General features: G+C 37.9%; 1 protein-coding gene across 4 annotated transcripts in view; it reads left to right on the forward strand.

The window, feature by feature from the left end:
* The first annotated feature begins 1,246 nt into the window (after window positions 1–1,246).
* met (MET proto-oncogene, receptor tyrosine kinase) overlaps window positions 1,247–13,228 on the forward strand; it is a 71,182-nt gene continuing 59,200 nt past the window's right edge. For 3 of the 4 annotated variants that reach the window (XM_042108712.1, XM_042108714.1, XM_042108716.1), the window contains exons 1-2: window positions 1,247–2,032; window positions 4,909–6,106. In XM_042108712.1, coding sequence (XP_041964646.1) covers window positions 1,953–2,032; window positions 4,909–6,106 — 1,278 coding nt within the window. In that variant the 5' untranslated portion in view covers window positions 1,247–1,952. Of the gene's footprint in view, window positions 2,033–2,388; window positions 2,453–4,908; window positions 6,107–13,228 lie in introns of those variants that run through there. The other variant, XM_042108715.1, reaches the window with a different exon arrangement.

Consider the following 13,228-nt stretch of genomic DNA (forward strand, 5'->3'; position numbering starts at 1 on the left):
AAAGTAAATGAGCTTATTTCTCAGCCATTCTTTATCCAATTGCAATTCAACTTGCTGTGAGTGCTTGCTCATGTCATGGCAACGCCATTCCTGCTATAGCGCACTGCTTGGCCCCCACATTGCTGCTTGCAGCTATATTTTATAATTGAAACACTTGAAGCGAAAACTATCATTAACCTGTTCAGAAAATTGAAATAGTCTGGCGAGGTGGGGACACAGGATGTCTCCTGTGTCTTCAGTGTGTGATGATAGCTTTATATGTTTTAATATGTTTCACCTAAGTATAAGTATACTCTTTTGATCCCGTGAGGGAAATTTGGTTAACAATTTAGAAGGCCTGGACATATAAAGGAACACATAAAAAGGGCTGACACAAAAAAATTGCTCTGCTGAAGAACACTTGTATTTCTCACACATTCAAGCATTTCCAGTTGTTGACTGGAAGAATCACCGCATTAATCCCACCTGCTCTATATTTTAAGCAGTTAAAATGCACTCTGATATTGTAACATTTAGTGTAGTCATACAGTGACACACTCAATAAGTAATTTGAAAACATGTCAATCTAACCTCAGGCTATTAATAATTTAAAATGGCATCATTTAAAAACCTTTCAAGATTATTGTTTTCGACTCTGAAGTAATGGCCTGGCCAAGTATAATTTCTTGGCCTCTCTGATTTGATGTTTGTATTTATTTCAACGTGACCTGCTTGTTTATTGAATTAGGCCTGGCCCTAATTGTTACATCTTTTTCAAATACTTTTCTGTCAGGGCAGGCATTGATTATACAACGTAATCAGTGTTATAGTAATACATGCAAAATAGAGAGTGCATTTACTAAATGAACAGCAAGAGACCTCTAGTGACTAAAGCATAAATCATGTCTTACAGGAGCGCTGTCAGCATTTAACATAATGCCTGTGCTTGCAGACTTCAAATGACAAATGGTTCCGGTCAAATAGGTCAACCAAGACCAGCAAAGAGTGCATGCAGCCTAGACTAGTCAACATTTCTAAGCCTAATTACTTGTGCAACTGAAAGATAACATTCACTGAAGAGGTCCATGCAAACAGGATAAAAGATATAAGCCCCACAACCACTTGGTGGCGCTCGTGCATCTCGTAGCCTGTGTCCACTTGTGAAACGTGAAGGTGCAAATCTTCTAACAGGTTGAAAAGAGAGACATTCTACCATTTCACAATTGCTTAGGCTATAGCCTAGCCTACAAACGGTTACTTGTGTCAGTCTACTTCAGGCAGATGTTAATGGAAAGAACATAGGCTTAGTTAAAAGACACTTTAATTTTGGGTAGGCTATGCCTATGCTGTAGGCTAGAGGCCTATCTTTTGTTCTTTAGATGCTTGGTTGAGTAGCCAGAGGGTCAGTAATCTTCTAAGGTTCTTTCTCATAGGCTAGGCAAAGCTACTCTGAACTTCATGCTCTGAGTTTTCAAGGATCACTCTGGACAACGGCATGCTCGGCTGATGAAACAGTTTATTTCAATTTATTTTTATCGTCTTAGAATGTTTCACGTTTTGTCTCATGCAATGGCATTATCCGGTAGGCTACTTTTTATCCGGTATTCTTAATTTCATATGATCTGAACCTGATCAGTATCGTCAGAGCCCGTTTAAATTCTCTTGTCTATCGTGAAGCTGCATAGTTCCCTGGACTGTCCCTGAATCACCGATGAAACTGACCCTACTGCCTCATCACGTGTGACGTGGTCTTTACGACCAGAGTATCGTCGCCGTCCAACTTGTCTCCAAGTGCGGTGCGGGGCACTCGTTTTATCCTACGGCAAGTGAAAAGAAAATACAGGGGGGGTTGAACCAGGGTTGAACGAAAGTGTCATTCACGGTAGCCTAGGCAATGAGTCATAAATGTTCGCATCCTGTGAGACGAATTCCAGTGGACTAAGGCAAGTTTCTGACAAAACCAACCTTTCTGAATGATCCAGTGGGAACGCTTTGTGACACCTTCACGAAATTATGCTTTGGACTGCACACATTATGAATATCTTGTGAATAGGTAAGAGTTGGCTTTGTAGCCTATTTTTTTTTACCAAATCTATAAATGGTCAACTAGGTTAAGTCACTATTGTTTATCAGCTCTCAAAATCTAGGCTATCTAGACCAAACACTTAACAATCATCGCCATGAAAGCCAAAGTTGCAGCTCCATCAAATTTCACTTTTTCGCTTTATTTACATAATTGGATGGGGCTATTTGTTCCTTTATTCTTTTAAAATTACTTTCGGTATTCTACTGCGGAATATGTTACTTTGAATTATAACCTCTAACCATAATATAGGATAGGCCTGTCACCTGTTTATTAACATATTGAAGACATGCTCAAAAGCTGAATTGAAAGCGGAACTTTGATGTTTAAATCTAGGCATGCTGATTTTACCACGTAACCACAGGTTTTGCAATGAGAACATCTGAAAAAGTAGGCTTTCTCATGGTGCTAGGTAGCCTATTCGATTCTATTCGTGTTGGTTTGTTTAATTGTGTCGACAATGTTATGAATGGAGGAAAAACGTAATTCGTACGTTCGTTATAATCTCATTTCCGAAAAAGTTGGGACGCTGTGTAAAATGAAAATAAAAACAGAATGTGATCATCTCCTAATCTTGCAGACTAAACCGGTGCAAAAAGGACATAGCCGTAATATCATTCACATATTCAGAGAATCTAGAGTAGTAGGCCTAGGCCTATTTGTAAACAGGGACAAGGGAGGGCTGCGAAACAATATTGGATGGTCGTGATCTTTGGGGCCCCAGGTGGCACTTAAAGTCATTTCTGTAAAGGAAATAATTGTATGGGCTCAGGAAAACGTCTGATAGCCTCATCATTATCTATGAACACAGTTTGATGCTCCATCCACAAATGCTGGTCAAGACTCCATGCAAAGAGGAAAACATATTAAATATGATCCAGAAATGCTGCTGTCTTATCTGGCCGGAAGCTCATTTAAGATGGACTGGGCCAAAGTGGAAAACTGTCCTGTGATTGTGAATCAACATAATTCTTTTTGGAAGTCATGGACTCTACAACCTCTGAGCCAAAGAGGAGAAGGACAATCCAACTTGTTAATAGGGCACAGTTCAAAAGCCAGTATCTATGATGGTATAGGGGTATATGGGCAGCTTGCACATCTGGAAAGGCACAGTTAAAGCTGAATATATACAAGTTTTGAGCAACATAATACTGCCATCCAGACAATAACTTTTTCAGGGAAGGGCGTTAAAAGCTGCAGTTGGCAAGATTCTTTTGATCATATCCACTGAAACCGACACTATGCTCCGACAGAACAACATAAATCAGCCGGTTTTAGAAAAAAAACAGCACTTCTACCTCCACCTAGAGCCTGTTATTTGTTTGGCAAAAATCCACAGCTCCCGGTTCTTCTGGTCCAATCAGAGCAGGGCTGTGTGAGATCTGACTGAATCACAGTCTAGTGCAGTCTGGTGCGCATTGACGAGCACAAACTCGATGAGAGGGTGCTTGTGATAATGGGGGAGGGGCATGAGAGTTGTAAACATTCAAAATTTTGGCTAAGTCCCCTCAATCTGTCAGACTTGCCAACTGCAGCTTTAATATTTTAGGAAAACAATGCCAAACTGCATTCTGCACATATGTATTATTATATGTAATTTTTTTATAAACAGTAGGCTATGGCTCCATAGTAGAAGAGACCATGTGATAAAGTCCTGCCTACAGTCCAGACACCTCCACATTAGGTGCATCATGGAACATAAAACACGTTTTGTGTAGCTCTCGTAGTCTTGTATAAAGCACTAAACTAGGCTTGGGAGAGAGGTAGGCTATGCATTGACTAACTCACAAGAAGAGTTGATGAGTTGGACAGTTGACAAAAACTTAAGAGATATAGAAATGAAATAAAGGAAGAGCTCTTCAAAACAACAAATAAAGCATAGACATCAAAATAAACTTTAGAATTAATTCCTTATCCCCTGTGTGTGTATTCATTCCAAGTTCAGTCCCTTGAACGAATTTGGGTGCGTATTGATTTCAGAAGACTCCAGACTTGATGAGCTGCTGGAAGAATGGGACATTTCACTCTAGGAACTGTTTCTTCATGCTAGTTTTTCTAACAATTGCAATAGACACACGCTGACCAGAAAATTTGTAGTTTATGTACAGTTTATGGACAAATACCTGATGTGTTTTATCCTCTGACTCATGGTCTTTTCATCGGCCAGGGAAACCCAAGTAAGACCTTTTGGTGGTACAGTATGCTTGTACATTCCGGTAAGGCTGTGAATGGGCTAATGTCACTAGCGCGACTGGTGGGATTGTAGTCATTGGAATTACAAACTTTCACAATGTTGAGACAATGTACGAGACAAACTGCAACTTTCTTTACATGAAAAATTGTCTTTAAAATTTGCAAACAGCATTCATAGTTCAAGACACAAGTCGATGGGGACCAGAAAATAATTAATCTTTCGCCATTGACTACTGTTCATAAGTTTCCGAAGATAGGTCCCATGGTGGCAAACGGAAGGGGCGGGACTTCAGCTCTCTATAAGTTTCTTTACTGCTACCGTCTCAAGTTCTGCTGGATCTGAACTTCTCATTACTCAGCTTGTAATTGGTCAGCTGTCAAAAAAACGTGTGATGCAGGGCGCTTTAATCTGAGAAGTTGACCCTCTCTCAACTTTAAAAAGGCGCTTTGAGATGCAGAAAAAATGCAGGCGACAGTGTTTTAAAAAAAGCTGAGGACTTTTTTGAAAACACTGTCTACTCCATAGGATTATAATGTAAAATGAACTGGATCATTTTGTGCTGACAGGGACACATGTACATAGATGAACAGTTGGGTTCGAGATGTAAATGTGCATTAATAATCTGATTTACTTTCCCTTGTACTCGTTTTAGGGACAAAATGGTCTTATTGAAGATTACTTTCCCCTGCACCCTGACAGTTCTGTTTGCACTCTGCATAAATGTCAAGTGCAAACTGAATTGTGATGAACCAACGGAGAATGCCAAGCTCAACCTTTCAGTGACCTATGACCTTCCATACTTCATATCAGACACTGTAGTACAAGACATAGTTGTGTTTAACGGAAGTGTCTATGTGGCCTCCACTGACATGCTTTATTCTCTGTCTGGGGACCTTAAGAAGATAACAGAGTACAAAATAGAACCAGAGCATACCTGCACCTTCTGCCAGGGCTTCAAACACAAGTTCAAAGATGTCAGCGCAGCCCTTCTCATTGAGACCTACTATGATGATGAACTCTTCAGCTGTGGTTCAACAGGCCAAGGCCTCTGTCGCCGCCATGTTCTAACGGAGGGAAGGCTTGATGATGAAGTAAAATGGATGCATTCAACAAACAGTAATTGGGGTCGTCACGGCTGCCCAGACTGTGTTGCTGGCCCTGCAGGTGCACAGATCCTCAGTGTGGAAAGTGATGGTGTGGTCAGATTCTTTGTGGGGAACTCTGAGCGTATTAGTCTGGCCTCAGCTACTGTTGCCCACCCTAACTCACCTCTGACACATTTTTATCACACAATATCTGTGCGAGCTATGAAAGAGACACAAGACGGCTTTGGCTTCTTTTCAGAACAATCCTATATGGACTTAGTGCCAGGCCTTCGTGACAATTACCATTTGCAATATGTTTATGCTTTCCAGAGTGGCTCCCATGCATATTTTCTTACTGTACAGAGGGACAGAGACTCAAATACCTATCACACACGTATTGCCCGCATGTGTTCGTCTGACCGTGAGCTAAGGCGTTATGTCGAAATACCCTTCAACTGTATCCTCACTGAAAAGAGAAGAAAGAAGAGATCAGACATGACAGAATTCAATGTATTGCAGGCAGCCTATGTTTCCAAAGCTGGTCATGACCTCCGACAGATACTTGACATAAAGGAGGATGAAGATGTACTGTTTGCTGTTTTTGCCCGCAGCAAACCAAACTCACCTGAACCAACCAACAGCTCTGCTGTCTGCGTCATTTCCTTGGGAAATATCAACCACTTTTTCAGAACCTACATCCAGGAGTGCCAAACAAGACAGCTTTATCATTTTACTGGCTCAGATGAAAAGCAATGCTACAACATGGTAAGAGAGAATTTGTTTTATTGTGTTAACATAACAGTAAGTCTTTGAACAAAATTTAGAACATCTATGTATCACACTCAACTGACAGGGCTCCAGACTAACATTTCATTTTGGTTGCACTGGTGCTACTAACTTATGTGGTTGATATTACTGACTCAAGTTGGTGGCACCATTTCTCTATAGAGCTATGTGGAATTCTGTAAGATTCGAGTTGTCTTGAACACAACCACATCGACTTGCAATGTATTTAATACAGCACCACACAAGGTACTAAGTGGTATAACAAGAGAACTGGCCCGTAGCCAGGATATCTGGACAACACAGGGCAAAGATGTTTTTTTAGGTGTTCGCATTACGTGAAAATGGTTGTTTCTTCTGGTTGTGTAATTTTTGGTGTACAGATGTGACCATTGAAGTAAACTCTAATTGAACTCAATGGAACCCCTGAAGAAAAGGTGGTTCTGAATCATGTTGCATAATGACATTTAATCTCATGAGTCCTTTTTCATCATCTCTTATGATGCATAGTTGTGTGAGAAGGATGGGGAGGAGACTGAGTATAGAGAACTGGTGAACAGCTTTGTGGCGTGGTGTGGAAACAACCACCTACGTGAACTAATGTGGCCAAGACCAAAGAGATGGTAGTGGACTTTAGGAGGGCTAGGACAAATTTGAACACTGTCTCCATCATGGAGAAAGAGGTGGAGGTAGTGGAAAAACTACAAATAAATATGTATACATCTGGATAACAAACTGGACTGGAAGTGCAACATTGAGGCTGTTTACAGGAAGGGACCGAGCAGACTAAACTTCTTGAGGAAGCTTAGGTCTTTTAATGTGTGCAGCAGGATGTTGAACATGTTTTACCAATCTGCTGTTTCTAGTACCATTTTCTTTGCAGCCATCTGCTGGGGCACCAGTATCAGGGCAAATGACACCAAAAAAACTCAACAAGTTGATTAAAAGAGCTGGCTCTGTAATTGGAAGTACACTTGAACCCCTAGAGTTAGTTGTTGAGAAAAGGATGTTGCAAAAGCTCCTTAACATTATGGACAACACCTCACATCCACTGAACAAACTACTGGTCAGACAACAGAGTGTTTTCAGCTGGAGGTTTATGTAGCAGACAACATATATCAATTATATTACAAGGGCCATTGTCCCCAGAGCAACTCTGAATCCACAACTTTTCAGGCTACTGCATGCTAGCCCAGCTCCTTAGCCAATGGTCAATGAAAGCACGTGAGATTGCAGTTGCAGTTGATCTCTTTTGGTGCTTTGCATATTTGGTAGAAATCTGGATAGAACTTGAAGCTTGGAAACAGAGACTGGGTAGGTGCAACTTCATCAGGGAATTAGAGCAGTTAACTTATGAGGTTCTTTTACAGTCCTCACTTCCTTTTTTCACCCTAATCTATAAATTAGTGTTACTGACACCTAGCTGAGAGCTGGATTTTATATACACACTTGGAACATTGACAATCCTTGTTCAATCCATGTTAATGTGCATTTAGTGCATTAGTGACATTTCTACAGATCAGAATGACATAAGCCTAACAGCCTAACAGCTGCTTTGTGTTTGCAAATGCACTGTATTGTTATTCCTTAGGCTTCTTCTGACTTACTTTTATTCTCTATTATTATTACAGTGCATGAAAATGCACTGTACTGTTCTTCCTAGGCTTCTTATTACAGTGCATGAAAATGCACTGTACTGTTCTTCCTAGGCTTCTTCTTCTTATTACAGTGCATGAAAATGCACTGTACTGTTCTTCCTAGGCTTCTTCTTATTCTTCTTCTTCTAACGCGTTTAATGCAGCTTCAACCGTTTAACGTAGAAACTTCATTCAAACTATGTTACGTAGGTCTTACTTAGGACATGGGTGCTATGTATTTTTCAGCTTTGTAACTTTTATACTTTTTAAACTATTAATTAAAAACTGTTCAAAATTTCCCCATAGACTTAACATGGGCTGATGACATCACAATAGAGCCGTTAAGCAATTAGAATCCTATGGCAGGTGTTCAGGCCACCTGGACCAACTGCCAGTCTCAGGCTTTAAGCATACAAACTGGCCCTATTAAGACTACACATCCTGTTCAACTGCTTCCTCTGCCAAAAACTGTTTCAAAATAAAAGTCCTCACTACAATATTTCACTGTTAAACAATTTAACCCTTTAAACTACTGAACTTTTTAACTGTTCAGCCATTGTAACTGTTACTTATCATCAACTATGACTCCTACCCACTGTAGCTAGTTAGCTAAGTTAGCTAAGTCACATGGTTAGCATAGTTAGCATGTTAGCATGCTAGTTAGCATTTTTAGCAAAACTACTAAAAATGATTAGCTAAGTTAGCTAAGTCACATGGTTAGCATAGTTAGCATGCTAGCATGTTAGCATGCTAGTTAGCATTTTTAGCAAAACTGCTTAAAATTATTAGCTAAGTTAGCTAAGTCTCATGGTTAGCATAATTAGCATGTTAGCATGTTAGTTAGCATTTTTTGCAAAACTGCTAAAAATGATTAGCTAAGTTAGCTAAGTAACATGGTTAACATAGTTAGCATGCTAGCATGTTAGCATTTTTAGCAAAACTGCTTAAAATGATTAGCTAAGTTAGCTAAGTCACATGGTTAGCATAGTTAGCATGCTAGCATGTTAGCATGCTAGTTAGCATTTTTAGCAAAACTGCTTAAAATTATTAGCTAAGTTAGCTAAGTCTCATGGTTAGCATAATTAGCATGTTAGCATGTTAGTTAGCATTTTTTGCAAAACTGCTAAAAATGATTAGCTAAGTTAGCTAAGTAACATGGTTAACATAGTTAGCATGCTAGCATGTTAGCATTTTTAGCAAAACTGCTTAAAATGATTAGCTAAGTTAGCTAAGTCACATGGTTAGCATAGTTAGCATGCTAGCATGTTAGCATGTTAGTTAGCATTTTTAACAAAACTGCTTAAAATGATTAGCTAAGTTAGCTAAGTCACATGGTTAGCATAGTTAGCATGCTAGCATGTTAGCATGCTAGTTAACATAGTTAGCATAACTGCTAAAAACAATTAGCTAAGTTAGCTAAGTAACGTGGTTAGCATAGTTAGCATGCTAGCATGTTAACATGCTAGTTAGCATTTTTAGCAAAACTGCTTAAAATGATTAGCTAAGTTAGCTAAGTCACATGGTTAGCATAGTTAGCATGATAGCATGTTAGCATGCTAGTTAGCATTTTTAGCAAAACTACTTATAATGATTAGCTAAGTTAGCTAAGTCACATGGTTAGTAAAGTTGGCATGTTAGCATGCTAGTTAGCATTTTTAGCAAAACTGCTAAAAATGATTAGCTAAGTTAGCTAAGTCACATGGTTAGCATACTTAGCATTTTAACATTGTTAGCATGCTAGTTAGCATACTTGGTTAACATTATTATCTTTGTTAACATAGTTAGCATAACTGCTAGCAAACATTAGAGCCATTCCAAGTGTCAGTTATCGTCAACTATCTACCTAAATAATTTAACCATTTAAACTATCCACTTATTTAACTGTTCAGTCATTCCAACTATATTAAACCTCATCTACCTAGCAACCAATATAGTTTGCTTTTACTCTGTATGATATTTTACATCATATTTTTGCATTTTCATGCACTGTATTTCCTTCAGGAAATGCTTTTCTAGTTCTTATTATTCTTCTTCTTCTAACGCACTTAATGCAGCTTCAACCGTTTAACGTAGAAACTTCATTCAAACTATGTTACGTAGGTCTTACTTAGGACATGGGTGCTATGTATTTTTCAGCTTTGTAACTTTTATACTTTTTAAACTATTAATTAAAAACTATCAAAATTTCCCCATTGACTTAACATTATGATTATGACATCACAATACGGCCGTTAAGCAATTAGAATCCTATGGCAGGTGTTCGGGCCACCTGGACCAACTGCCAGTCTCAGGCTTTAAGCATACAAACTGGCCCTATTAAGACTACACATCCTGTTCAACTGCTTCCTCTGCCAAAAACTGTTTCAAAATAAAAGTCCTCTCTATAATATTTTACTGTTAAACAATTCAACCCTTTAAACTACTGAACTTTTTAACTGTTCAGCCATTGTAACTGTTACTTGTCATCAACTATGACTCCTACCCACTGTAGCTAGTTAGCTAAGTTAGCTAAGTAGCATGGTTAGCATAGTTAGCATGCTAGCATGCTAGTTAGCATTTTTAGCAAAACTGCTTAAAATGATTAGCTAAGTTAGCTAAGTCACATGGTTAACATAGTTAGCATGCTAGCATGTTAGCATGCTAGTTAGCATTTTTAGCAAAACTGCTAAAAATGATTAGCTAAGTTAGCTAAGTCACATGGTTAGCATAGTTAGCATGCTAGCATGTTAGCATGCTAGTTAGCATTTTAAACAAAACTACTTAAAATGATTAGCTAAGTTAGCTAAGTCACATGGTTAGCATAGTTAGCATGCTAGCATGTTAGCATGCTAATTAGCATTTTTAGCAAAACTGCTTAAAATGATTAGCTAAGTCAGCTAAGTAACGTGGTTAGCATAGTTAACATGCTAGCATGTTAGCATGCTAGTTAGCATTTTTAGCAAAACTGCTAAAAACAATTAGCTAAGTAACATGGTTAGCATAGTTAGCATGCTAGTTAGCATAGTAACTTTGTTAACATTATTATCTTTATTAACATAGTTGGCATAACTGCTAGCAAACATTAGAGCCATTCCAACTGTCAGTTATCGTCAACTATCTACCTAAATAATTTAACCATTTAAACTATCCACCTATTTAACTGTTCAGTCATTCCAACTATATTAAACCTCATCTACTTAGCAACCAATATAGTTTGTTTTTACTCTGTATGATATTTTACATCATATTTTCGCATTTTCATGCACTGTATTTCCTTCAGGAAATGCTTTTCTAGTTCTTCTTCTTCTTCTAACGCGTTTAATGCAGCTTCAACCGTTTAACGTAGAAACTTCATTCAAACTATGTTACGTAGGTCTTACTTAGGACATGGGTGCTATGTATTTTTCAGCTTTGTAACTTTTATACTTTTTAAACTATTAATTAAAAACTAGTCAAAATTTCCCCATAGACTTAACATGGGCTGATGACATCACAATAGAGCCGTTAAACAATTAGAATCCTATGGCAGGTGTTCGGGCCACCTGGATCAACTGCCAGTCTCAGGCTTTAAGCATACAAATTGGCCCTATTAAGACTACACATCCTGTTCAACTGCTTCCTCTGCCAAAAACTGTTTCAAAATAAAAGTCCTCACTACAATATTTCACTGTTAAACAATGTAACCCTTTAAACTACTGAACTTTTTAACTGTTCAGCCATTGTAACTGTTACTTGTCATCAACTATGACTCCTACCCACTGTAGCTAGTTAGCATGGTTAGCATAGTTAGCATGCTATCATGTTAGCATTTTTAGCAAAACTGTTAAAAATGATTAGCTAAGTTAGCTAAGTAACATGGTTAGCATAGTTAGCATGCTAACATGTTAGCATGCTAGTTAGCATTTTTAGCAAAACTGCTAAAAATGATTAGCTAAGTTAGCTAAGTAACGTGGTTAGCATAGTTAGCATGCTAACATGCTAGTTAGCATTTTTAGCAAAACTGTTAAAAATGATTTGCTAAGTTAGCTAAATAACGTGGTTAGCATAGTTAGCATGCTAGCGTGTTAGCAAGCTAGTTAGCATTTTTAGCAAAACTATTAAAAATGATTAGCTAAGTTAGCTAAGTAACATAGTTAGCATGCTACCATAGTTAGCATGCTAGCATGCTAATTAGCATTTTTAGCAAAAAAACTTGGTTAACATTATTATCTTTGATAACATAGTAGCATAACTGCTAGCAAACATTAGGGCCATTCCAACTGTCAGTTATCGTCAATTATCTACCTAAATAATTTAACTATTTAAATTATCCACCTATTTAACCGTTCAATCATTCCAACTATATTAAACCTTATCTACCAAGCAAATCATTTAACTATATAAACTATCCACCTATTTAACTGTTCAGTCATTCCAACTATATTAAACCTCATCTACCTAGTTCAGTCATTCCAACTATATTAAACCTCATCTACCTAGTTCAGTCATTTGAACTATATTAAACCTCATCATGTTGGTTGCCAATTAGCACATCATCTGTTTTAACAATATATTTCACACCATATGTTTTGCATTTTTATGCACTGGTAATTCCCTGGAATTGCGTTTTCTAGTTCTTATTCTTCTTCTAACGCATTTAATGCAGCTTCAACCGTTTAATGTAGAAACTTAATTCAAACTATGTTACGTAGGTCTTACTTGGGACATGGGTGCTATGTATTTTTCAGCTTTGTAACTTTTATACTTTTTAAACTATTAATTAAAAACTGTTCAAAATTTCCCCATAGACTTAACATGGGCTGATGACATCACAATAGAGCCGTTAAGCAATTAGAATCCTATGGCAGGTGTTCAGGCCACCTGGACCAACTGCCAGTCTCAGGCTTTAAGCATACAAACTGGCCCTATTAAGACTACACATCCTGTTCAACTGCTTCCTCTGCCAAAAACTGTTTCAAAATAAAAGTCCTCACTATAATATTTTACTGTTAAACAATTTAACCCTTTAAACTACTGAACTTTTTAACTGTTCAGCCATTGTAACTGTTACTTGTCATCAACTATGACTCCTACCCACTGTAGCTAGTTAGCTAAGTTAGCTAAGTAACATGGTTAGCATAGTTAGCATGCTAGTTAGCATTTTTAGCAAAACTGCTAAAAATGATTAGCTAAGTTAGCTAAGTCACATGGTTAGCATAGTTAGCATGCTAGCATGTTAGCATACTAGTTAGCATTTTTAGCAAAACTGCTTAAAATGATTAGCTAAGTTAGCTAAGTCATATGGTTAGCATAGTTAGCATGTTAGCATGCTAATTAGCATTTTTAGCAAAACTGCTTAAAATGATTAGCTAAGTCAGCTAAGTAACATGGTTAGCATAGTTAACATGTTAGCATGCTAGTTAGCATAGTTAGCATACCTGCTAAAATGATTAACTAAGTTAGCTAAGTAACATGATTAGCATAGTTAGCATGTTAGCATGCTAGTTAG

Source organism: Alosa sapidissima, chromosome 11 (assembly GCF_018492685.1).
Source record: "Alosa sapidissima isolate fAloSap1 chromosome 11, fAloSap1.pri, whole genome shotgun sequence".
Taxonomy (NCBI): domain Eukaryota; kingdom Metazoa; phylum Chordata; class Actinopteri; order Clupeiformes; family Clupeidae; genus Alosa; species Alosa sapidissima.